The sequence below is a fragment of the Seriola aureovittata genome, chromosome 20, assembly GCF_021018895.1.
Source record: "Seriola aureovittata isolate HTS-2021-v1 ecotype China chromosome 20, ASM2101889v1, whole genome shotgun sequence".
Lineage (NCBI taxonomy): Eukaryota > Metazoa > Chordata > Actinopteri > Carangiformes > Carangidae > Seriola > Seriola aureovittata.
In genome coordinates, this window is record NC_079383.1 from 20814899 (window position 1) to 20842287 (window position 27389).

At 38.6% G+C, this 27389-nt stretch overlaps 3 protein-coding genes across 3 annotated transcripts; 1 reads left to right on the forward strand and 2 right to left on the reverse strand.

Moving 5' to 3' along the window:
* Positions 1-129: 129 nt before the first annotated feature.
* Positions 130-6407, reverse strand: LOC130160916 (ADP-ribosyl cyclase/cyclic ADP-ribose hydrolase 1-like). The gene is made up of 8 exons (XM_056363709.1): positions 6126-6407; positions 4672-4798; positions 4446-4581; positions 3294-3376; positions 2221-2294; positions 1397-1483; positions 1109-1192; positions 130-1006 (listed from the first exon to the last, which is right to left on the reverse strand). The coding sequence occupies exons 1-8, from the start codon at positions 6305-6307 to the stop codon at positions 949-951; spliced, it is 831 nt and encodes a 276-aa protein (XP_056219684.1). The 5' UTR covers positions 6308-6407; the 3' UTR covers positions 130-948.
* Positions 6408-7664: 1257 nt separating this feature from the next.
* On the reverse strand, positions 7665-12169 carry LOC130161357 (ADP-ribosyl cyclase/cyclic ADP-ribose hydrolase 1-like). The gene is made up of 10 exons (XM_056364607.1): positions 11736-12169; positions 11263-11391; positions 11023-11146; positions 10070-10196; positions 9836-9971; positions 9106-9188; positions 8906-8979; positions 8724-8816; positions 8162-8248; positions 7665-7909 (listed from the first exon to the last, which is right to left on the reverse strand). The coding sequence occupies exons 2-10, from the start codon at positions 11372-11374 to the stop codon at positions 7810-7812; spliced, it is 936 nt and encodes a 311-aa protein (XP_056220582.1). The 5' UTR covers positions 11375-11391; positions 11736-12169; the 3' UTR covers positions 7665-7809.
* A 3028-nt stretch (positions 12170-15197) lies between these two features.
* LOC130161607 (inositol monophosphatase 1-like) lies at positions 15198-22390 on the forward strand. Its single transcript, XM_056364991.1, has 8 exons — positions 15198-15690; positions 16655-16788; positions 17809-17913; positions 18173-18218; positions 18415-18523; positions 18756-18864; positions 19746-19897; positions 21583-22390. The coding sequence occupies exons 1-8, from the start codon at positions 15628-15630 to the stop codon at positions 21699-21701; spliced, it is 837 nt and encodes a 278-aa protein (XP_056220966.1). The 5' UTR covers positions 15198-15627; the 3' UTR covers positions 21702-22390.
* Positions 22391-27389: the final 4999 nt, after the last annotated feature.

Consider the following 27389-nt stretch of genomic DNA (forward strand, 5'->3'; position numbering starts at 1 on the left):
TTGGGAAACAGATGAAGGCCAGCAGAAATGAATGGGCTGAAACATGCACAAGATGAAGGTCTTTAGTTCAACTTTACTATTTCATTTCAAATCCAGTAAGCTGTGAAGATAGAGCCCAAGCAATAAAACCATATCACATTCCTTATTTTATTTTAGGTTAAGCATTATACCAGGAGAGTTTTTATAGTTGCATCATTGTCAGTATTTTATGATTTTTTTTTTTAATGACAGATGACATAACAAGAAGTTTCCCACTGAAGCCACGTTGATAGTCGGAAAGTGAAACAGAGACAAAAACAGTTTTATATTTGTTTCAAAGTGTTTAGCAAAAAAGGTGTAAGTGCAATATTTTAGTATTATAAAAAAAAAAATTAAAAAACATTGCTCTTTTTTATATACTTAATCTGACAACAATCAATCAAGAAGAATTGATTTTATATACACACATACTCAAATACAAAAAAAACCATCTCATCAAATACATTGTTCTTATTCATCTTTTTTTCATTATCATGCTTTAGTATCCAAAGACAATTTCACAGCCTCATATTTCTACTTTTAATTAAAAAAATATTGTAAATTGTGATTACACCAGGCAGGAGATTGTCAGTTGAACATAATTAGATAGGAGCAGTGGTGCTCTCCCTTACAGTATATGACACTTAACCACAACCCTTAATAGAACTGATACAAAGCTTCCCCATCACACCATGAACCTTTTTACCACAAAATATGAACATGCTTTGTCACATCGTATAAAAATGCCCACTTAAAATTTATATAAAAAGACACATTTCACATTAAGTCAAACTGGCCCACGTGTTTGAAAGGAATTAAATCTACAAAAAAGATAAATAAAGCACATTCAGTGATTCCCAAAAACAAACTGTAGGCAGATATTCTTTACAGCTGGTTGTTGTTGTTGTTGTTGTGTGTTATCTGACGTTTTCACCAACAGGAGCCACACGGTTTCTCTGGGTGGTTGCTGCACTCCTCGATCTGAAATCTACAAACAGAGGCAGAATGAAACCAAGTCAACAAACTGTGTGATAAAAGAAACGTGTGATACATGTGATCACCTTGTCTCGCGCACACATGCTGTACTTACTCAGTCACTTCGGTGCAGTTGTATTTAATCCCTTTATCCAGCTCTTTCCGTAAGTCCTTTAAAGATGCATTTGTGCAGTTTGTGCTGAAGAGAAGAAAAGCACAAATGATACAGAAAAACATGATTTTAGGATCAATTTTCCCAGTGTGAGTGTAAGTTTGTCAGCAGTCTTGTGTGTGAAACGTTGTGTATGACCACCGTGGAAGAAGATGCAGAACATTCATGTATTTATTACATTCAAAATGAACAAAAAGGAGGAAAATTGTTTTGCAAAAGTCTTCATCTTACACAGCGTTCGTCTGTGTGACCAGCACAACATTCAGGCGTTTCATCTTGGTGGCGTTAAATCTCTTAACTTCGATGCTCGCAAAAACACTGACAGCAGGAATAAAAGAACACAACTTAGAGACTTCAACTTGCATTATATATATATATATTTTTTTTTTTTTAGGACAAACCTTAAGTGTTTGAGAATAAATTTCAAATGAAATGTTATGTTTGCAGTATTTATACAATGCAGTAAAATTAAATGAAATTTAAAAAGATTCTGCAAGCGCTCTGCTTTCACACACCCTAATCTTAACCCTTAACTATCGTAAATCATCATATCATAAATATTATAATTTGTGGCATTTTTCAAACATCCCCTAGAGGATTTGCTGCTTTATCTTAGAGTGTATCTCTGACAAAACAAGCTGCCTCTGTGAAACTGTGATGTGCATATGCACCATTTCCCAGAATTATATCTACTAAATGCTTAATCAACAAAATACTCTGCCGATTGACTAATAATGAAACTAATCATAAGCTGCAGACTACAAGTTTGTCCAGCAGGTGGCAGGAATAGCAAGAGCACAGCTTTACTGATTGATTTACAGAGAAGGCAAAGAAACTGGCAGGCACCTCCATCCATCAAGACTAGAATAAATCTCCCAGCTGAAAGTCTGCTAACGAAGAAGGAAGTAGTATTGAGATCAGACTTGTATAATGTTGCTTTGACCACATCTTCTGACATCCTAACTGCATCTGTCCCTGTCAAAGTGTTGCATGAACATTAGAAAAGACATATGTCTTCCCTTACTGTTCAACACAGGAAGTGCAGAGCTGCTTACCTCGTGGGACTGAACGGTGTGGTGATGGATCCGTTTAGCATTGCTGTGACATCACCACAGGCAACATCTGCAAGCTACACACATGAAGAGGGTGTTAAATTAAAAGGCACTTCGGACAAAAAAAAAAAAAAAACATAATCTCATTTTGAAAAATAACTTAATAGTTGAAAGCTCTAATTAATGGGAGGTATATTGTATGTTTGAGTAAGTGTGAGGTTGGATGCTAAACATCACTAAGACTCAGTTCTATAGCCTGGTCGCACTTTGAGTGACAGGTGGGTCAGCGAAGTCTCGGCTTCACACACGCCCCATCTCTTTGTTTGATTAGCTGGGAGTCAGGGGCGTAGTCAGGCACTGCCAAGATGGCAATGGCAGAGCAGCTCGCTCTGTAGCTTCAAAACCGCTCTTTAGAAACCTATGGGTGACGTCACCCTTCTTTGTTTACAGTCTATGGTTACTACGCAGATCAGCTGTTTCAGTCCGACAGTATTTTCAGTATTAATGTTGGAGTGACCTTTCTGCAGCTGAAGGTTGTAGTTCACGTCTTGCTGCAGGGTGGTTAGGTGTGGTTACAGATGCAGCAGGGCCTATTCTTAAACAAATCAATTTAACCGAAAACTCTCTCCTTTTTACTACTATCCTTACTCTTATAAAGGATCTATAAGATTCCTGTAATATTCTAACATATTGTCTTGCTGCACTTTTGAGGAAACACCTGTGTGTAGTGAAAACGTGATGTAAGGTCAGATTTGCCTCACATCAGCTGCTGAGCTGCTTTTCTAAAGATGCCAGCAGAAGCTGGAGTGAATCTGTGAGGGCTCCTCTCATTGTGTGGGTTGCTGCTGCTCACTCAGGAGAGAGCTACACAATGTGGCTCCATGGAGACCAACACAAAGCCTCATTGATGAAGAACCAGGCAGAGTGACCTTTTTCTTTTTCTCCATCATAATCCCTCATACACAGGAGAGATTTGCTGTACCTCATGTTCCACATATGTGCTATTTTAACCACAGCTTGATCCTTTTTTTTTTCCTCTTTGCAATGAAATTGGTGAATTCTTGTCGGTAACTTACAGCAGCTGAGGCTCGGTTCCAAAATGAGCGAACCGGGTTGTTTTCGCATTCGCTCCAACCTGGGCAGCCGGTTGTGAATGTTTCTAGAACAACACACACACACAAACACATTCAGATCTTTATTTCCATTTCTGGATGTCACATTCCCACAAGGAAACAGAAAACAGCTATTAAAAACATAAAACCTTTATGCATAATTGTGTACATACAATTACAGTATCTATTGGAGGAGAATAGTGATGATACCTCGGATGTTTTAAGGAGTTAAAGGAACAGTTTGACATTTTGGGAAATGGGATTATAAAAAGAAAATGCACACCTTGTTTAATCTGTGCCAAAACTGTGACAGACTATTAATAAGGACGAAGCAACTTCCTGGAGTCTTGTCTTCACTGTGAAAGTTACTGTGCCCAGCCAAGCTAGCTGGTTCCAGTCTTAGTGCTAATCTAAGATAACCGGCTCCTGCTATTAGCTTCATATTTAGCATAGAGTGACAACAATGAATTCTTATATAACTCTCTATCTATCATCTATCACCCTCTGATAGAAGTGCCGTTACAGAATCTGGCTGATCTTGTTTGTTTGGTGTTTACTGAGTGGCAGTAGCTGCTAGTATATGAATTTATGATGTTTTTTGGACCTAAGGTGTTGCCGTACCACACTGTCAGTGTTGGGGAAGCTACTTTGAAAACTTGAAAGCTTTGCAATCTACCAATTACTTCAAACTGGAAGAAGTTGATTTAGAGCAAAGCTTGATTAAATAAAGCTACTTTGAATAAGTAGTTCAAACTACCAACACCAACCAACATGCACTACAAACAGTTTGAGTATGTGATGGTGGCTGCCTGACGAATGCATCGCCTGGATTAAACAAAAAAAGGGGGCAGGGCTGGTCAAAGCAGGTTAAATTACAACGGAAAAGCAAAATTTTAAAAAATCATTCCTTTCCTTTTATGGCCCAAAATCGTTTGTATTTTCGGTGCATAACTACAAAAAATTGGTTTCATGTTAGAAAAGCATGTAAAAGGGCAATGTCAGATCTTTTGCCTGGATGGTTGAAGAATATATTTGACGTTGTTGTTGTTGTTGTTGTTGTTGTTAGATGTAAAGTAATTTGGCCATGTATTTGGCAAATAGTAAACTCAGTCTTACCACTGCTGCCCTCCTTTCCACACCAGGTCAGACCATCCAGGACAGAGCCCAACAGCATGTCCTCCAGGGTCAGAAAACAATCTCTCTTCTCGGTGAATTTATGGACCAGATTCTTTGTTTTGCTCCAGAACATCATCTAACCACCCCCCCACAAACAAAACAAAAAACAGTTCATATCACAATATTAAACACATTATTCTTTGTTGAGATAGATGATGATGTTTACTCTGTTGCAGTGAGGTTTGAAGGGGGCGGCAGCAATGAGAGGATCATAGGCTTCCATGGGAACTTCACAAGGGTCCTTCCCTACGTAGGCCTGTTTAAATACATCCCATATCTTTTCACAGTCGTTTCTGAAAAGTAAGTGACAGTTCTGCTTAGTCTCAGGAATATGGAAGCCCAAAAAGTACAACCTTCTCCTCAACGAACTTGTTTTTTTTTTTTTGACATGGGGAAACACAGTATTCACCCTTCCCTTAAAAGTAAAGAAACAGTTTCAGATAAGAACACAGTATCAGGGTTTAGAAGTACTTGACACAGTATGTCCAGTCCATATTATCAGTAAATGTGAATTTATCACAACAGATAATGCAGCAAAATGAGCTCAGCCTCGTTCAGATAAAAACTGCTGAAGTCTAGGAAATGTGTAAATGTATATCTTTATTGCTGCAGTCACAGTTGAGGCCGGTGTTGTACTGCACTACAACGAAAAGCTATTTTGATGTTTTTGTCCAGTTTACGTACTTGAGGGGGGCCGAATAGTAGATACACCTCTCCCTGCAATGCAGTTTAGTACAGCACCTGACCTCACTGCTAAAACACACATGACATTGTCAACAATAGCTTGATATTATGGTGGAAAAACTGTCCTGGCATTAGCCTGTACAGGTGTAGCTAATGAAGTGGACACTGATTTTAAATCTGTTGGTTTTATGACTTTTTTGTGAAGCACTTTGTCACTATTATTATTATTTTTTAAAGTAATATATTAAGTTATTATTATAAATAAAACTTACACCCTACACACTATGTCCAGTTCATATTTGTGGTCAATATTAGCTTAAATACAATGAATAATCCAGAAATAAATCAATCATGACATTTTTTATCCAGTGAGCAGTATCTGCAGGCAGTGCAGAAACAAGACAGGGGAGTTAATCATTGCCTGGAGTAACAAAAAGACCTTCAACTTTAACATTGAATTTTTACTTTCAGACATTTTTATCTGTAGGACACTGAAGGTTACAATGAAGATTATAATGTTTTTCTTGAAACTGTTGTGCAGAGGTGTTCACCTGAACTTAATGCTCATTTTGTAGGGTGTAGTTTGTGGTGCCGTTGAGGTGTATTTTCCTCTGCAGAGATGTGTTTCTCTGTCATTTAGCTTTCTCTCAGTGATAAACAGGCTATTTAGATGGACTTTACAAAATAATATAGCCTTGAACGCAACATAATTCAGCAGCAATTCAACACCCCTCTGAATCAACACCCCCCTGTAACATTCATGGAGGTGGGATTAACTGCAGGGCTCCAGCATTAGGTTTAGCTGTAGGTATCCAATAAACAACTTAAGTACATATATTTTTTATTGTTTCCTTTTTATAACACCAAGCTGAGGCTCTGCTCTTAACTTTATACTTAATATTCTGCACATAAACTTTAAAAAATGAAAACACTTACCTGCTGAATTTCTTACACCTATCAATAAAAATTGGTTTTAGTTGGTCTGTATTGTGACGTAGCGTCAGTGTCAGCGTAACGGCGAGTGTAATCATAATAACTAGGACAAAGATGACGCTTAAAATGACGCAGCGTCTCCGCTGTCTCTTATCCGGAGGTCGGTGTCCTCCGGTATAGTCCATTTTAAAAGTCCCCTAAACTTGAAACTCCGGGTAAATTCCGGTGGACGTTTGTAAGTTGCTGTGGACGCTTGTTGACACCCAACGTCGCTCGCGCCCGGACGTCTATTTATGGAGACGCGCGCGTGCGCTGGTTCGTGAAGGAATCTCATGTCATGGTGGAGCTGAGGTCGAGGGTCACTTCAAGACCGTTACAAACTAAAGTAAAAATAAAATAAATAAGTATAATTATTACATTTTTTTTTTTTGCATTAAAATGTACTTTAATGTTGCAGCAAGTAAAAGTTGGGTCACTTATTTTTTATATAGGCCTCTATATTTATTATATAATATTATTATATACTATATTTACTATATTATAAGTCACAATCTCCAAAGTATAAGAAAATGTAGTGGAGTGAAAAATAAATTATTAACATTTTGAAATGTAGTAGATGTATAACTCAAGTAAAGTACAAGTACCTCAAAATTGTTAGTTAGTTAAAATTAAATTCTTAAAAATATTTGGGACATGACCTAATGGCAGCTTCAGCCTTGAATACAAGGATCTCCACCTGCCTGCACTACACTTCAGACATTCATGCACAAAAAATATACCTGTGGAGAAGCATAAACGAGTTTGGAACCTTTTCTTTCCTTGAGCCATTTTTTGTTTGTTTCTGCCAAGTAGGTTAATAATAGAGACCTGTTATAATAGCTGGGTGAAGTGCATGAAGTCATGTTTTAAACGATTTGTGTGGGCTGTAAATCAAAGGACATGCAATAACTATCAACAGTGAGCATGTTGGGAAATGCCACAGACGTTTGAGCACAAGCAGGAGGCTCAAAAGCAAAGGTTAAACATGCCAGTAAACTGGTTATACATCTGTTTTCTACACTAACACTAGCATGTAATTTGGTAGATGCTTCCTGCTCTAATAATGTAGTCTCACAAATTACTTATATTTATTACCTTAAGTATGTCGTGGTTTCAAGTTCAAACCAAACTCTAGTGGCTTTGATAAGACCAGGATATACCTATTGTGAAATAAATACAAATAAAGAGGATAAAGCAAATAGCATCTGAATGGGTGTGTTCCAGCCTGAAAACTGAGCACAGGAAAAACAAAAACAAACCAAAAAACAGGACGTTCAGGGTCTGCAGTATTTCCTGGGTGTTTCAGACATGGCTGGATTTACCTCTTATTAGGTCCCAAAAATGAGCTGCACGACCCCAATTAACCAATCTAATTAAATGATGTGTACTGTCTTTTATGTCCCTGAATGAAATTGCTGTTTGACCATTTAATTAAAATCATTACATACACCTTATCTTCTAATGAATTGGATCAATGGAAATTAAAGAAAACACTGCTTTAAGTCTGGTGTCTGACCTCTGTGTAGTTACAGGTTATTACTTTATTTGCAATGTGGATTTACAATATCATACTTGTTTAAATCCAGCTTCACTGAGTGTAAAACTACAAAATAACAATAGCAAAATACTCGTTCAACATGTGGGTGATTCAGTCGGACGTGAGGCTCTTTCTGTGTGACAGGCTGTTTGCACATGTCTGGCAGGAGGGCTGTTTAGGGTCCTGGATACACTGAAGGATCATCAGGGTCCTGCGGAGAGATACGGTTTCTGTTACTGCAGCGTAGTTTCATCAGGAAGTTCATTACAGCGTCTGTATACATTCTCACACTCTACGTGTCCACCTATCAAGACGTCAAGAGAACTGGGAACAACAGCGTCAGATCCTGACCTCTCCCTGAATGTAATCAAACTTTAATCGTGTTGTATAATGGATTTATTTTTCAACAGGGAAAATAAGTGTTTGATCGTTTTATTTGGAGGACCTGTTGGATTTCACTTACTGTTCGTTGTCTGTGCACGTCCAGTGGAAACCTCTAGACTGGAGGATTTGGATCAAGTCTACAACTGATCCCTGACTACATGACTCTCTGTAGAAGAGAAAAACAACAAGTTCAAACTTGAACTGTGAGTGTGAATTCTTTTATGGAGTCGCCATTTATAAAGGGCTTAAAAGCTGTAACTAATGGCAATGTCAGTAATGTTTATGAATACAAACATTTAAGCTTCCAGGCGCTGATAAAATCTCCATTATATTTGTTGAATTCAATTCAACTTTATTGTGATAAACACCTGGGTACAACAAATACTTTCTTGTCATTCCAAGATAAAACATTTAAAGGTAATAAATGTAGTTTGGTCCTGACTACAACAGGCTTTTCCAGAAGTGGACCGCCCCCTAATGATGAGTTCAAGAGCTAAACAGAAAAGCGCAGAGGGATTTTTCACAACCTGGCAAACCCAACCTTGCTCTTATTCATGGCTAGTTAATGGCTTATAGCTAATCTATACAGGATTAGTAAGAAAATCCCATGTATTACAAGTATCAGTTGTTTTTATCCTCACATATATGGTCCTTCGAGATTGGTCACCACCTTAATGTTGACATAATCCACCCTTTGTGGATTCAGGCTGTCCAGTTCAACACTTCCAAACATGCTGTGAGATAATAAAAAAAAAGAGATTATTTTATTACAAACAGCAAAACATATCACATTCATTCGTTGTTTTTATTTTATTTTATTTACCTTTTCCTGTTGAAGGCGTTGACAATAGATCCGTTCAGTAATACAGTGATGTTGCCACATGCCATTTCTGCAAACTAACAAATGAATGAGGAAATTCACATGGGAACAATATTCCACTGCTGGTTTTGGAACAGTATGTCGCATGTAAATGATGAACAACAACAGACAGCAGAGTAGAGCGGTGATGACATTAAACTCGCCTTTTGAGAGGCTTGCCTCCACAAGGAATACACTGGGTGGTTTCTGCACGCTGACCACTGCGGACAGGAACTGAAATCAAAACCTGTGTGTCAAATTCACAGCCATCAGTCACAAGAAGCAGAGTGTCATTCATAATGTTCAAAACGAGGCATGAATGAATAACGAGAAAAAACAAGTTTAGGTGATTTTAATGGAGGATGATGTGCAGTAGGCAGGTTAATATCTCTTCACTAAAAAAAGTAAAGGTACCTCTGACTCTTTAACACCCTTAATGATGCAGTTGAATTTTATTGCTGTAAAATCTTTTAGCTAATGAGAAATGAAACCTTGTAGAAAACTGAGGGTGTTTTGTGCAACCTGCCCCCTGATCAGCCATCAGTTGATTAGCTTAGCTTAGCTTAGCATAAAGACTGGAAACAAGGTGAAAGACCTAGCCTGGCTCATTTAAATGTGGCAAAAAGCCACCAATCAGCAGCTCTAAAGCTCACTGATAACTAATTAGTATTCAATTTACTTTCATTTGTTCGATTTTGTGTCTTTTTCATTTTAGTAGTTTATGTAAAATTGTTTTTTTTTTTTCAGTGTCACTAATACATTTACAGAAAATGTAACATCATGATTGAGTTACTGCAAAGTGGTCACAAGATACATCTGTGACATAATTAATTGGACGAAGAAAATTTATATTTTTAGTGTTTTGACTTTTTTAATTGAAAAAAAAACATTTACCGGGGTCTTCGTCTTGTCCGCACCAGATGAGGTCATTGAACATGAAGCCAACCAGTGTGTCCTCAAGTGTCCAGAAGTCACGAACAACAGCTGCATAGCTGTACATCAGTGCCCTGGTTTTACTCCAGAAGAGAAACTATAGCAGGAGGAAGGGAAATATAACTCGAATACGTTCCGTCCCATTAGTTATCAATTAAAAATGATGAAGGAGCCAGAATCTCAAATGTTGCTCACCTTATCACACGGCCAGGTTTGTGGCATTGCATAAAACACCTGATGATAATCCTCCACCGTCACATTACAAGAGGATTGACGGACAACCGCCTCCTCGAACTGTCTCCAGATCTCCTCACAGTCATACCTACACAAACAGCAGAAATCATTTTTTATTTGTTTTAGACTATTGCTTATTTTTTAAAACTATTTTGGTAATAATTTTTTGGGCCTTTTTTTTTTTTGTTTTACAGAAAATGCCTAATTTTTCTTGTCTAAATAAATAAATGTGAATATTTGCACAATTTTCACATTTTAATACATTTTATAGACCAATGTTTATGTCAGGGGTGGGGAAAGTCATTGTTATAAACATCAAACTGTGTGTAGATATTAAATTCCCAAGTCAGATCCTAAGAACTAATTTTTTGGTTTCAAGGCCATAACGAGTGATACTATTTTCTTCACAAAACTCAATGCCATTTAAAAAATGTAGGCTCCTTTTGTGATACAACAAAAGTGATAAAATGTATTATAACTAGACACGAAACAGGATATCAGGTCTTTTCAAAGGCAACTAAGCAAATACCGCTGATTATAGATCAAGCGGTGAAAGAAAATACCCTAGAATTTCCCATGAAATAAAACATCTTTTCATGCTGCCATCTCTGCCTCGGTTTCTTTCTTTATACAGAAGCACATAAAAGAAAAATTCTGAGTCAACATCACATCAAAGCGAGTGCCACAGCCTGTCATGTGTGCTTCAACACTGGCCTCATAATGAGCCGCTGGTTCCAGCCAAAATTCTTTTGCTTTGGACATTAGGAGGGAAATCAAGTCTTTCAAGTCTTTTGAGGCTCGAGTCATTGGTGTCAAAGTCAAAGTCGGGATGTGAGTTCTCATCTGATTGTCGTCAAATTTGCAAGATCAGAAAATGCTGTGACGTGAGGATAAATCGCCGCTCAGTGCATTACCTTAAGCTGGGGTCAATGAGAGTGATGTAATTGTAACACCTTCCAACCACGATGTGTTTAATGTTGGGCGTTGTCCCGAGCTGTGCTCTCAGTTGACAAGGGCAGAGCAGAAGCATAATAAACCCTTTGAAATGGACACAAACACAGAATAAAGACGACATTATCTTTCACATTTTAAGGAGGAGTATATGAAGGAAGAGAAAGGGAAGAAAAGCAGGGACGTCAGGAGGAATTACTTACATGTCGTCACGTTGATCATTACAAAGGTCACACATGTTTTAGAGGAGGTTGTGATGGCGAGACTGTGGGCCACATCGTTGCTCCTCAACAAAGATGCAAGATGTTTGTTCATGCTTTAATCTGCCTTTACTGTTGACCAGCAAAAAAAAACCCATTGTGTCAGTTTTGGATTTGACTCCAGGCAAGCAGGGACTTTCCACTGAATTCTTAAGGTGTGTGTTTTGATGGACTGAAATCTGATAATGTTGTGGCATGTTTAAAATCACTATGTCACTGGCAGCTTTTCAAACACCCTCCGGGAGAGTTGAACAAACGGTGACCTTTAGACAACAATAAACCTTCTAGCATTTCAATGAGATACACAAAAGATACACATATTTCTGCACACGCAATCGTTAAATATTGTTTGAATAAATAGGTACACAAGCCCAAGTTTTGTAATTGTCTGATTAAGCTCCGAAGTCGTCGCTCACCAATCCCCTTGCAGAAGGTTAGAGTGCAACGGATGGCTGCATGGCTGTGATGTCAAACGCTTTCTTCCCCAAACTTGAGTCCCGTTGGATGTGTGGTGCGATGTAATGTGATGTGATGTGGACCTTCCTCTCAGGGCTTAATGGTTGACATGCCTGAGAGAGAGGCTGGTCTTCGTAGGTCGACAAACACAGAGACATTCTTAAAAGACAGATGAGATGTTTTCCCCCTCGTATCCTGCTGCAACAAATACATCCACATGACTCACATTACGACGCCATTATCCACACAGAGGGTGCGCTGTCCCCTGAGACACAGTGCCATGAGCTGGAGGAAGAAATTAAAGTTGATGTTTGCACACATTGAATTATGGCAATATGTAGCTATGTCTCCAAAGTAACCCTCTGGCATTATTTTGAGGATAGTGTCTCATGTTTCTATCAGTATCTGTTCATCATCAGTGCTCAGTTTGTTTGAGTGTTCTTGTAAAACCTTAGATGTCCACAGGGGGTTGCTAATGTTTATTTTCAATGAAGGGAAGCAGCATGGCTGTGTGTTTTTTCACATCACCGCCCCCTTTTTAAAGATACACCAGCAGTATCACGGAGTAACACGACTGCAACATTATTGTAACTGGGACTTTTTTTTTCTAAGTGCCTTAATAGTACATTTTTACTGAATATGGTTTATATATGTATTGTTGCACTGTGTTAGTGATACTTGAGGACTTGAGTACTTTTCCATTACTGGATGTGGTTGAGCAACAAATGTCAACAACTCTTCATTTCTGATTGAAGGAACCTTTCTTTATTGCCAGTCGATATAACTCACTGCACAAGTTTCTAATTCCTTTACTTTAGTCTTTTTCTTCCCTCTATGAATCTGCAGTAGACTATGCATTTACTTCTGTTAGTTTGCTCCTTTGTCTGAAGCCTGTGTGCAAAATCTCAGACTCACATAATTACATTTTGGGGTATTTTAGGAGGATTAATCCAAGTGAAGATTGAAATATCTCAATAACCGTGGGAATGAAATTGTGCCATGAAATTATGTACACACACACATGGTCCCAAGAGGAGGACTCTTACCAATGTTGGTGATCCCCTGACTTTTCTTCCTCTGATTCATAGTGAAACCTCTGTTGGATGGATTTCCATGAAATCTGCAAAGTTTTTCCACTTTTCCACTATTTGCAAAGCTAATGACATCCCCATCGTCTCAGCTGTGTTTTGTATTTATTGCTAATTAACAAATGTTAGCATGCTAACCTTGAAATAAGATGGTGAACAGGGTAAACATTATGACAAAAACTGTCATTGTGAGTCTAGATAAAAAAAAAACTGTGCCTATAATAACGGTCTCAAACTTCGCCTTGTTGCCACGCAAATATGGAACTACCTTTTGGATTGTGATAAAACAAATGAGGAAATGACACATTTGTAACTGACTTCTTATGTTTTCAAAATATCACCAATTTGCCAATGGGGCATGTTGCAATTAACTGTCAAAAGAAGGTGACAGACAGTATTTGTAAGTGACGGCTGTGAGAGCAGGGTATTCTGCATTTGATACTTCTCTGTTTTTATTTTGTTTTGGGTTAATATGTGTAGCGTCCATAAAAGAATTGTGAGATAGTCCAGGAGAGACCTTAGATAGTCTCAGCTCATGCTGTTTGTCACCAAGTATACAGAAAATTGCTCTCAAATTACTTTCTTGTGACAGGCTGAATGTGATTCTCATTTTACTGTCTTGTCTTCAAACATCAAAACAAAGCATTGTTCTAGGTTGGAGGAATTAGATTTAATGTTTGCCTAACTGTTGCCAGACATCTCATTAACTGCTTGAAGAAAATGATTTTGAATTTCTGCCACCTCTTAGTGAGATTAATGCCGTCTGAGGTGAAGTCTGCGAGACGGTATGGATGAGATAGTGCCCCCGTGTTCTTTAAGCTAATTGCGTTGTTAGCACTCTGCACAGGAGAACAGGAGAATGTCTCCATAGGGCTGCCCGAGCTTATTGACAGACAACGCTGCGAGGTTAAGTGGCTGAATATAACCTCAGAGAAAAGGCTGCTGAACAGAGCCAAAATACTGAAACAGGAGCTGAAGGCAGCAAATTTAAAAGCACTAATTTCACACACACAGTTCCTTAACGCTCTTATTGACAAACTGAATTATGTTTATATAAGCTGCCTTGAAATTTCCTATAAAAATAACTTCCTTATAACATACAGTATGTGTAGTTTGCTTCTTTCTTCTTTTTTTTTTTTAGAAGCAGAACCAACATCTTGCCATTAGAGGAAGTTTGTGAATAATTAACTCAAGTTAAAGGAAGCTTTACATTAATTATCAAACTGCTACTTCCCTTCCCACCACATTTTTGCAGCCTGTTAAAATAAGGTTCACAATGTAAAGCAGAAGTAATTATTATAGTTTTCCAATGTGTCATGGCCCTTCAGTCACTGTGGTTTCTGTTAAAATACAAAAACCACTGACTGTTTCAATTACAGTAAACATATAAGTAAAACTGACAAAGCAGGTTTGATCATTTTAAGAGGAGAATGTGTAACGTAATAAAAGCCATTTGTATGTCAACAGACATTATTTTTCCTGTCTCTTATATATTTTTCAGCTTGGTATTCTCTTGATTTCATCAGGTTTAACTTGTCATCTCAGCCCAGGAGAGGGGGCAGTGAATTAGCTTTCATGTAGAGAAGAAGCAAGAAGTTCATTTTGTTAATGTATGCAATTGCACACACAGGAATCTGCATGTTAAGCTTCATCAGGTTTGTGGGGAACAGGTTTTGACTTGGATTTCAAGCTTAAGTGTCACCTGCAGCACTAAAAGTCTGTATGCATCATGTCTTGTGTTTGACATCTCCATAAGAGGCAGCCAACATATGTGCATTATCATCATCATCATTCTGTTACTGCTGCCACCTTCAGGACTAAAGGGGTTTTGTATGTTTATCACATGTACACTTTTTAAACCAAGTGACTGATTCATAGTGATTTTTGTCATGGTAACCCTCCACACCTCCTCATATAACGTGTACATTTTTCAGCAAAAAACTATATGCTATTATATGCATTAATCTAAAACACCCTAAAAAACAATTAAAGTTTATGTAAAATATCAATATTTAAACGTCCAACCCCCCAGTAACATCCATATTCATAAACCTAATGATTAAAAGTGTCTAATTAATGAAAGTCAATTGCAAAACTCACGTTTAAGAACATCTACCACTCTTGTTTACTCTTCTTCTGTGTGTAACTGAAAGAAAGTGTTGAGTTGTTTGCACTTTTTTTCTCAGTGGAAAACTGAACTTTCTACTGCCAGTGAATTTCATGTTATAGGATGAATGACAGGCTTCCCAGCCAATGAGAGCGGCGACTTCGCATCCAAGCGGCAGTGATTGACCAATGAGAGTGAGAGTTGCCTTTAGTCCCACCCTCTCATAGTTAAATGTCAACACTGAAGAAGTCAGCCTATCCGGAGGTGGGTGTGTTAGCATTACCCCATTGAAACTGTGCTAGTATTGTAGCTCTTTTTAACGTTAAATAAGACTCATTACAAAGCAGCCTAGCAAAACCGTTAGTTTCAAATCTCAAGCCGTGGTTGTCGTTAAACTCAGGGCCTGTTTATTCCGGTTTCCCCCTTGTAAAAACTAAGAGCTAACTAGCATAGGGAGCTAACTTAGCTAAACAGCTATCGTTCGCGCCGCACAGATCTCCTATTTATCAACCGTAGTTTTTTCAAGCCACTAGCTCACGGCTTGTATCCAAGACAACTATTAGCCTAAAACGCTAATTAAATCCCTCTGTAAGTGTTTACACTCCCTTTAAAGTCTCGTCCTATCTGTGAGTGTTTCTGCTGCTCCTCCATATCAACATGAGTGATCCTTGGAAAGAGTGTATGGACCACTGTTTGGAGGTCACCAAAAAGGCTGGAGAGGTAAGGAGGCACCTGTTTTTTTCCTTGTATGGTCTGCAAATTAATTTGCTTTGAGTGTAAGTGTTGTACAACATTAGCCATGCTGGATTAATGTTGTACATACATTTTTATGTCTGTGTCAGCAGTAGTATCATGTCTTAGTACAATTATAAACGTTATATCCATTATTTAACCATAATATTTGTATACATGATCTCTTTTACAAGATAAACCCTAGCCAGAATGGCATTGCACATAACTAATCACACAATTGATTTACAATAACATAATAACCTCACCTCTGAAAAGCATAAAAGGGAGAGTTTGACAGTTTAAAATGGCTACTTTCCTTATGAGTCATGTTTTGAATGTGGTGTTTAAGTTCTTTGACTGAATGTAGTGTTTCCAAAGGAAGTTTGACTTGTCAATTCTTCCAGCATAGAATGATAAATGCGGTTTTGCCAAATTCATAAAAGACACTGGGATTCATTTTGATGATTTGGTCAGACAGCTTTTTGAGAATGGAGAAATATTTCATTGAGGTAGAAGGGGAATTTACCAAGAATAGCTTTAAAGATGAATCTTATTGTGTGTTTTCAGTCACGTCCTTCCAGTTAATGCGTAAATTACAGTGATGAGTTTGTGATCCAACAGTCAGAATGAGAATAAAGTAGTGAGTCTGATGCATGCATGTACAGGATGTCACCATAGTCTGGAACTGATTTGTTAGAAGAAAAATAAAAAGTAGACTCTTCTGACTGCAAAGAGTAAGTCTTTCTTTTTTTGTACTGAATGTGAGTTATGTTTTGGAGAAAGTTACAGTAATGTGTAATAAACACGATAAAGACAACACATAAATATTCTTGGGCTTTGGAGCTTACACCTTATAATTTCTGACCCGTCAACAGTATGTAACTGCAGATGTGGTTAGTCATCCAAAAAAAATATTCCCCCGCTGAGTTTGTTGTTGTCGTACTTCTGCCAGATGATCCGTGAGGCGCTCCAAAAGGACATCACCGTCATGCAGAAGAGCTCACCAGTCGACCTGGTGACCGAGACGGACCAGAAAGTGGAGCAGCTTATTATATCCTCCATCAAGGAGAAGTACCCCACACACAGGTACATGGACATGAGAGATGGGATCTGCACTACTTGATCATACTGTAGTTTACCAAGGACAATCTGTATATTTTTATTCAGTCTCTAAAACATCCTAATTTCTGTGCTGTTTCTAATTTATTTACTTGTTTAGTTTTTACTAATTCATCCTATTTAATGCTTAATTTCACTTATTTCACTTTTTTCTTAGCAGTTTTCTATCATCTGGATGGTTTTCAAGCAAGTTCGTGCTTGGTCTAATTGTTAATGCTTGTTCAAATATTAATGTCATAAGCCAGAACCCAAATACAAAAGAAATCAAACGAACAAACAAACAAAAATAAAGTGTCTAAATTTTAATAATTTGGATTTTAAACATTTTATTTATTCTGTTAATTGTACATATGAAGATCTAAAAGCCTGACAGAAGTAAAATTCCATTGGGATGATACTGATTGAGGCTTTTATTTATTTGTTGGTTCTTTTATTTATGTTTGCCTAAAAGTAGACTAAATTAAATATGGAGTCTTAAGATACTGGAATCAATCTGTCAAAAGTTCACTGAGTGGGCGTCGTGTAGCGTAGTGGTCTAAGCAGGCGCCCCATGTGTAGAGGCTACAGTCCTCGCTGCAGTCGCCCCCCCCCGCATCGGACGGCCTTTCGCTGCATGTCATTCCCCCTCTCTCTGCCTCCCTGTTTCCTGTCACTCTCCACTATACTGTCCATTAAAGGCATAAAAAGCCCAAAAATATACTTTAAAAACACTACACTGAGTGTAGCTGCAGGATGTAAACTATCTCCAAGATTCTCAAACGCCCAAAAGGATATAAAAATACTGAGGACATGACCGCAGTGTACTCCACGGTAGCTACAGCCTTGCATCCAGGCTGGTAGAAACTGTGCTGAAAATAATGTCACATATTACGGACAAGTAGAAAACTGGTAGACATTATCAGGTGTCAATGGTTTCATTCATTTTATTTGATACATCATGACTATAAATGACCATTTGTTTCTTTTTTGTCTTTGTGATTTTTGAAGCTTTATAGGTGAAGAGTCGGTAGCTGCAGGTGCACCAAGTGTTCTGACTGACGATCCCACTTGGATCATCGACCCTATTGATGGTACCACCAACTTTGTTCACAGGTGCTACTGCCTGCGCTTAAATACTGTATGAACCACTGAGAAACTCGATACTGATACTGCACTGGATCAGTTTTATCTTTGTCGCTCCTTAACTATTTTTATCTTTTAATTAGGTTCTCTCTTGGCTTGTCCTCTCTGTCTGGGATAATTAGACAACGTAGATGAAGCTGAACTGATAATAGAAACTGATTCCTCTGAGCTTTAACCTACAGGGAGTTCATTAAACGAATGTTTTATATTGTAAATTTCTTTTGTGCAGGTTCCCATTTGTGTCTATATCAATTGGCTTCACTGTGAAGAAAGAGGTAGGCTTTCTTTCTTTTGTGATCACAAGTAAATGACACTGTAGCGTCTTAATTATAAGATGCATTAACATAGCAATTGAATATCTGATCAGTGGTGCAGCAGTTTTCTCTATTTACATGGCTGTTGTTCTATTCTTGGCGCTCCTCCCACACCGCATTAATCACTGCTATTTTCTGTGCTGCTTCTTGGTCTCAGATAGAGTTTGGGATTGTCTACAGCTGCATAGAGGACAAAATGTACACAGCACGGAAAGGGAAAGGCGCATTCTGCAATGGAGTCCCTATCAAAGTGTCTGGACAAGAAGGTGAATATTGATTATCACATCAGGCTTTGGTGGTGTAGTTTGCAAGAAGTCCACCAGGTAGCAGTAAAATTACAGCAAGATTCTCTGCATGCAATAACAGCTCTGCACAGTGAAATCTCAGAGGCAGTAGTTAAACACTGTGATATCTGTGTTTTCCAACCTGGCTTTTTAATGAGGTTGTCATTTGTTGAATGGTCATAATTTATTTATTTTTTTTTTTTTTCCATCCAAGATATCAGCCAGTCTATGGTACTGACAGAAATGGGCTTCAAGAAGGATCCCGAGATATTCAAAACAATGTTGGCCAACATCAAGGCCATCCTCACCATCCCTGTACATGGGTAAATATGTGTTTATGAACCACTTGTAATCCTTAACATCTCACTCCTGTTTGATTCCGTGACAACTGTAGTTGTTTAATACAACACCAAACATATAATGATGATAATAATAATAATACTACAACAGAAGAACAACAAGTGTAAACCAAACTTATGAAATTTTAAAGGAGAAGTCGGTCAGTAATTGGCCTTTTTTTCCCATCATGCTATGAACCACTGTCTGATTTTATGCTGCACACAATGTGAACACTTTCTCACATAACAGCAAGACACAGTAAAACCTGTTACCCACTGAGGAGCTATGTCACCTGTAACCCTTCAGCTCACTGTGGCTGCTCCTTTTTTGTTGTTGTTATTTCTTTCAAAATTGTAGATATTGTCCACTGATGCAAAAACTATTTTATGTATTGATTTATCTGCCGTTTCTTTTACAATTAATCAATACCAATCTCAAACTGTTTAGTCTGTAAAAAGACAGAAAATGGTGAAAAAAGCCTGTCACAGAGTTCAATGTGACATTTTCTAATGGCTTGGTTTGTCTGATGTGAAGCAGCAGCAGTATTAAAATTTCTGTTTGCATTTTCAGGAATTTTTCAGCTCTGATAAAAAATTGCAGGAGAACATTTCCTGTTTGCATTAGTACTGCCACAATGAAAAAAAAAGCAAAAAAAACAAAACACTTACACCAAAACATGTGTATAAAAACGCTTCAACCAGAGAGATAATTACAGAAGCTGAATACCAAATGCTAGAGTTTGATTTCATGAATCCTGTGAGGATTATAACTTTAAACATCCACAAACACACACTAAACTTTTACTAAACCATCTGGACTTCACGTACATCCAAATGCGGAGCAAACATCCCGTCTCCATCCACAGAATCCGTTCCCCTGGCAGCGCAGCTGTCAACATGTGTCTGGTAGCGTGCGGCTCGGCTGATGCTTACTACCACATGGGCATCCACTGCTGGGACATGGCCGGAGGGGCGGCGGTCGTTACCGAAGCTGGAGGCGTTATCATGGACATTTCAGGTGAGTTGCTGGGAAAGTGTGGGCTCTTCGAACACACCGCGTCTGTGAAACTTTTCAAAGGCTGCTGAGATACTTGATGAAAGGATGATGATGATGATGATGATGATGATAATAATGATGAACAGGGTGATTGACTTGTGGAAAAACGGCAGTGTTGCTGTAGAAAATGGCTTTATAGAACAAAGCAAAGAGGAGTTATTAATGCCTATGAATAATTAATTGCTACTAATTCTCGTTATTATTGGTTTCTGTCTCTTTCTGCTCACAAATGGCTGTGAAATGCAGTCGGAGACGAGGAGGGGGAAGCTACCGGCTTTGCTTTTTAAAATGGGAAGCAGCAGTATTTGAGAAATGTGATCTTAAGTTTGAGCAACACTGCCACCGACCATAACAGCTGGTGAAAGATTTAGGATGCAGTAGAAGCTGCACTGGACTCTGCTAATGAGTGTTTGCCAAGTCGAAGCCGTGCTGTTGACAGTTGCGGTGCTATAAAAAGAGCCACCATACCCTTGATTTCTGCAGAGACACCCCCTTCTGTGTTTCGAAAATGTACAATAATAGAGGGCGTATAGGTGGTGGTGCAAACAATTTTCAAGACACTTTCATCTCACAGGGGTGATGTGAGGTGAAACAGCTCCGTCCAGTCAGTTATTGCCCCCCCGTCCTCCTCTGACAATAACTGAAGGTTATGAGTTGCTCTTCTCAAAACCTGATCCCATCTCATATGAAATTTGAAAATGGGAGAGAGACCGTGATCTCATATATTCATTGCCCAAACTTTTACTAATCTGCTTTTATACACACACACACACACACACACACACACACACACACGTTTGTATCATTGATTAAGAGGCGCAATTAGCCAGAAAGTTGTCGGCATAATGACTAGAATTGTTAAATTCTATCAGTGATGAATAGTTATGTGTTAAGTGTCCCACTCTGTGGAATTTAAAAAGGTATTAAAAAGTCTTTTGACTGAAATTTGACTCTGTGTGTCCTGCAGAAACTCTGTAGATTCTCTGTGTCTTTGCTGTGCAGGAACCTGCGTAACTTCTCAGATTTAAGTTTGTTTACAGTGAAAAAGAAGAAGAAGAAAAACAATAACCCAAAGTAAACAGTGCGAGACTATTATGTAAAAAATATATTCTGTCAGGAAACGAGAGACTTCACAACAAATGTGTCAGCATAATGATGGATGTAATTGAGGAAATTAGACACACAAATCAATCCTTCAGCACAACAGCTAGGGCTGCAACTAATGACTATTATCTTATTGATAATTTTTCAGATAATTTTCTCATCTTCAGTTGTTTGTTGTGTCAAATCAACGGTCCAAACCTGAAAGTTATTCAGTTTGAAATGATATAAAAAAAGAGAAAAGACGCAAGTCCTTGCATTTTTTTAAACTGGTACTGGATAAAGTTTGGCCTTGAATGATTATTTGATCGTCAGGTTAGTTTTCTGTCGATCAGCTAATAGATTAATCACTTCAGCTCCACTGACAGCACAGAAAAACAGGAGCGGTGCATTTTGGGCCGTCAGCTGCTTTATTCAGGTTACTGCTGCACACACTTTTTTGTTTAAACCATGCACTGCTTAAAATTCACCACAGACCAAATGACAAGTCTCTTAGGTGACTTTCGACTTTATTACAGCTGTTATTATTTTCTCCTTTTAACCAGGTGGAGCCTTTGATCTGATGTCTCGGAGGCTGATTGTGGCCAGCAGCCGAGCGATAGCAGAACGCATCGCGAAGGAGATAACGGAGTTTAACGTCGGCAGGGACGACAAGGACGACTAGTAAGCTTCTACACTCCTCTGGGCGAAAAGTCATTTAAACACACTCATATCTTTGGTATTCAACAGGTCGGGATTCTGTTTTTGCCTTAAGAACCAAAAGGATGAACTTACCTTTTGAACACCAGCTGAGTGGGTTTGTTAAAATACTCAGCGCTTAGACTTCCAGCCTTCTTCCTGCTTTTGTTTTGAGTCATTGTTGTATTTCTGCACTTAGTGATTCACAGATTCAGGTTTTTTTATTCTGTTCAGTAATGACATTATTAGTAATGAAGAGGATGTGATAAAGGAATCTATATGTCACGATACACAAATTTTTATGGTGTCTAATCACATAGCCATTTTTTTATCATTTATATTTATTGATATGAATGATGCAGCCAGAACAACAGCAAGGAACTGATAAAATACCTCACTCCAGCGCAGGGTTTGACCAATAATATTGCTTTTCTGTTCTTAGGTTATTGTATTTTTTTGTGTGTATAGATACATTCATTTATACAGTAAGTATACTCTTTGGTTTGCACTATTATGTACACAAAATGTACAGCAAACACTATGTACATTCAACTTCTGTATTGTATAACTGCTTCTTTATTAGACTGAAATTGTGTGCAGCATGTTTTAAAAGTGAGTTTTGTAAGAATGTAATGAAAGCAGCAAATAAAAAAAAAAAAAAAAGCACTATAAATATCCCCTACTTGTGCTCAGCCACTCTTCTACACACCACAATTTCATGCCATTAAAGCCCTGCTGAGACATGTGTCAGCATGCATGTACATGTTAGCCATTGCCCATATACTTGAGGACAATAATTGGCAACAGGACTTGTGCAGAATAAACGCTGACATAGGATGTTCAGTTTCCTTGACTGATTATGGGAGTTCGGTGTCATGACGTCTTCCCAGTCAGATTCATGTATATATAAACCAGTGAAACATTTAGCAAATGGGAATGCAATTTAAATCTGTCAAGACACTTCCTCCTTCAGACGTTCCTGTACAGCTCTGCTACTCAAGAAGAAGCTGCCATGTCAGGCACATATGTTGTCAAGCCTGATATAATCTACAATTCTCTTTAAAGAGCGGAGAATCCCCCTTGTATTCAATCTCCTGCAAGGCTCCTAAACATCTCAGTGACATCCCAACATCAGCCTATATCAAACAAGTGTTCAGGACATAAATAAATGTCCATATTCGCTTTGACCTAGAAAAATGAGAAAACTGTCTTTTCTCCTTTTTTAAAGTCTATAAAGAAAAGAAAAAAAAAAAAGGAAGTCTCTTGTGACAAACAGGAAACCAAATAAACAGAGAACACTAAAAAAAACACAGACTGCTACCGTTGTGATTTAGTAGAGAGATAAAAGCATTCACAGCCATTACACCATGTAAAATCTCCACTGCATTTCCCCTGCCCTTTCAGTCAGCGCTGCAGATGCTGCACATGCAGAGGGGTGGACTGACCCCCCCCCCCCCCCCCGGGCTGATGTGCTCTATGAAATAGCCCAGAGTTTTCCTCTCCATGGACTATTTTCTCTGTTTTTTCAGCTCGTGTTTGCTGATGACTAACAAATGGTTTTAAAGCACTTTACTTGAGCAAACCCAGCTCTTCAGTGTTGCACAGCCCCGACCCCCCCCCAACCCCCAACCCCCCCCACCACCACCTCTACTGAAATCAATGGTCCATGTTAGTCTGCAGCAGGGGGTTCAGACGTAATCACCAGCGTTGGGATTGATTTCCGGAGTCAGCCAGCTGAAAGCCAAGTCCTCTTCTGTCAACACCACTTTTATTCCGATAGCTGCTCAACAAATCTTTTTCATTGTTTAGATTTCTTTTTGATTTTTGATGTTTCTTTACTTGTTTACCTGCTCATTAACGGAACCAAGACCCAGGTCCTCATACTTTTACTGTACGTCCCTGTTGCCAGTAAGGAAATACCAACCATTGTTCTTTTGAAAACTGGCAAGGCTGTGTTTTCCTGATATATCCCAAAAATGAGTCCCTGGAGATTATAGAGTCAGGCTCTGTAAATATTTCAGAACAGCCTCAGTTAGGCCTTTATTCTGAATTTCTGTTTCTGTTTTGGTTTTTGTTCCAATTACATTGTCAGTTTTGTTTCGGTACCTCAGTATGTCTTTTTGTGCTCTGCCTTTGGCTTGATGTTCCATCTCTCTTCATATATATTTTTAGCCACACTAGCGGCGTTGGTTTTGGGAGGGCAATGCTATCTTTCAGTCGTTAGGTCATCACTTTGATTTAGACCGAAATATCACAACTACTGACTGAATTTCCATGAAGATTTTTACAAACATTCATGGTTCTCCCACTGACTTTGGCGATCCCTTCACTTTTTTCTGTAGAATTTAAACCATGAGGTTGAAATTTTGCGGGTGCAATGTCTACAGACATTCAAGGTGCCCAGAGGATAAATCATGATAACTCTGGGGATCCTGACTTGTCCTCTAGCGCCACCAGCAGGTTCAAGTTTTCCATTCATCTGGCAAAATATATCAACATCTACTTAGCTGGATTGGCTCAAAGAATTTATATCCAATGTTCCCCAATCAATTAATCCTGTTCCCTTGCCATGAAATTTCCCCACAGGATGAACTGTAATAACTTTTGTGATCCCTTAACTTTCCATGTAACACTTGCAACAGGTCTATGTTTTAATTTATCAAGTAGTTATGACAAAAGTTTCTTGTGACATGATCCTTCTGAACAGTCAAATCACATATCATACCAGAAAACAATCCCTGTGTCAGTAAAACATCCTCCGTACCTACAAGTTATAAAACAGTTGCTGTTTCAAATATAAATCTAAACATAGTATATACTGTATATAGAAATGTATACATGCATTTACTACACATATATTGTATAACCAGCTACTGTATGTATATAAACCAACAAAACCTCTGCACTCTTGCACTATTGTCTGTTTTGCAATTTATAGAAATAGTGGACAGTGACTTCTACTCGTATGCGCATAATAGTTTATGTTTATGCTGTCTCCTTAAAAACCAAAGTCAAATTCCTTAGGCAATGAAGCCGACTGTGATTCTGAAATACCTGCAAAACTAATGACATTTAATGACCAATATAAACCTTGTGACTGCCCTCAGCGTTTTCTCCCCTCTGCTAAAGAGAGAAGGGAAATTTGAGGCAGCCTCTCTGTCTGACCACAACTATGGATTGGACAAAGATATGTAGATCCTGTATGAGAATATCAGATTCTCATTTGAATTAAACTCTAATCAGCTCATGAAGATGAATGTGGCTCTAGACTTGTACGACTTCCATGACTTACATCCAAATTTCCCAGTATTGAATTCCACATCTTATTGTCGGCCCTCAAGTCATTATCGATCCCAAGAAAACGTGGCGTTGACGAATAAGAAGAGGTCTTTAGAAGAAGTGCCTCTAATCATCCATCATCAAGTCATTGTGATCACTCATTATCCAGCTTGTATATTACATTAAAGTTGTATTAAGCAGTCGGGCAGAAAAGATTCTTTTCTTGCTCTTGCATCCTTCAGAACACTAATTTCTCATCTCCATTTAAAGCCAGACATAGAACATGTGAAACTCAGATTCTGAAAATACTTTGGAGACCCTCTAATCTTCAGCCACGCTCACAGGATGGCTCGTCGGTCGGTCATTCTAGTCCAGATTGAAATATCTTGACGACCGTTGGATGATTTACCCCGAAAGTTTTCGGACATACATCCACGGAGACCGGAGGATGAATCCCCAGACTCTTCCTGAGGTTGCCTCAACAACTGTTGGATGGATTGCCACGAAATCTGGCGCAGACATTCATGTTCCCCTGCGGATAAAATGGAATAACTTTGTGTCATCCTCTGACGTTTTGACGTTGTGAAAATTGCAATTTGTCCTTTAGTAATATTCGGTTTATGACCAATAATTTTTGGGTTTATGCATGTGAGCGTTGCCATTGTGAGCATTTTAGCATGCTGACATTAGCTCTCAGCCCAAAGCACCTTTGTGCCTAATTACAGCCTCATAGAGCCGGTTGAATATTTGTAGACTCCTTTGAATAATACACCTCTGAAGGGGCTCGGTGACTAGAGGAACCCTGTCTGAAGCTCCTGCTCATCTTTCAGGGGTGCACCGCTGACCTTCAGCAACTTCAGCGTCGTGGCAGGCCTCAGTTACAGCTGTGATTCTGGAGGAACCAAACATCCAAAACATCCGCCATCTCGGATAAATTATTCATAACGGATCTGCCAGGGAAGACAGCAGGACTGATGTATTTGTTTTGCTTGTCCTATTACTCCTCTCTGCCTGTCTCCTAACATTTTAGAGAGCGTCTTATATTTAGTGCACAACTGGGACAACAGGGTGACAACTGCTCTCCTGCCGCTCTCGGTCAAACAAAACTTTCAACAAATCCCCCCTTCCATGATACCCCATACTGATCTGTTAAATTCAACAGAGGCCTGTTTATTTTAGCTGCACAGCTTGAGCATCCAATTCCTAGCGAATCCAGAAACCGATGTACTAGGATGACAGTGTCATCTGCCATCCTTTATCACTGTTAAACAAAACTGATATCGCACGAAGAGCAATATCAGGTGACGAACTTGCTTCGAGAGGATCTGATGTCGTACTTAAACATTTGCTCTAGCACTCATCCTGTCGTTACTGGTGCGATAGCAAACAGGAGAAATGCAGCCAGGGTATTTCAACACACATAAACTTGAGTTATGCAAGGTGTGGCAGTGGATGAGCATCATGTCTGAACGAGCCCCTTCCTTTTTTTCTCTCTTTCTTTTCTCTTTTTCTTAGCACAGACAGAAGCATCAGACAATGCAGAGTCTAATGCATTATTTAGTGAGAGTCTGTACTTCTGTGTTAAAATTATTATCTCTTACAAAAATTGGAAAGAGAGTAACTTATTGTTCACCTGGGTGAAGTGTTGTTGCCTTAACTTATGTTTGACCTGTTCTTGAACATCTAAACGAAGCATTATCAATACATTTCAGGCCTAATGAACAATTAGGAAACAAATTGTAAATTTCATGAAACTTGCCGCATTTGCCACTAATTGCACAATCCATCTTGCAGCAAGGTATGACTTCCTGCAAGATAGTTGTCTGGGGTTTCATGTTGAGTAGTTTGAGGATTAAGAGAGTAGTTTTCATCTGTGGGGGGTGGTATCCAAGACTTAAATACTCTTTATTGTACATTTTTAGCTGCTGTGAATTCGACTCAATCATAATATTTTCATTTGATATTTCCACGCTGCAGTATCTCTTCGTTTTGAGGAGAATTAATTAGCGGTCGTTACCACACCTTAAAGTGTGATATGATGAACGGCATGTTTTTACCTGTCAAAAGAAAAACAGCTGCAGGAAAACAGATAAGATAGTTGGCATCCGGACATATGAATGTAGATACAGACACGTCTAGATCTGTGCATCTGCAGCGTATATACTTTAACTGATATTGCAGAGACTATATCCAACTTTCAAAAGGCACGGAGAGAAAATGGACATGCACACACACACACACACATAATCTAAACTGACTCACCGGGGGACCTTTAAAAGTATTTTCCACCAGTGGAATACATTAAAGGAACATAAAAAGAAAACTCAAGCAGTGAAAGTGTTGGGAGATATAAAACTGGCAGGAAGCTTTGTTTGTCACGCCAAATCCCATGTTA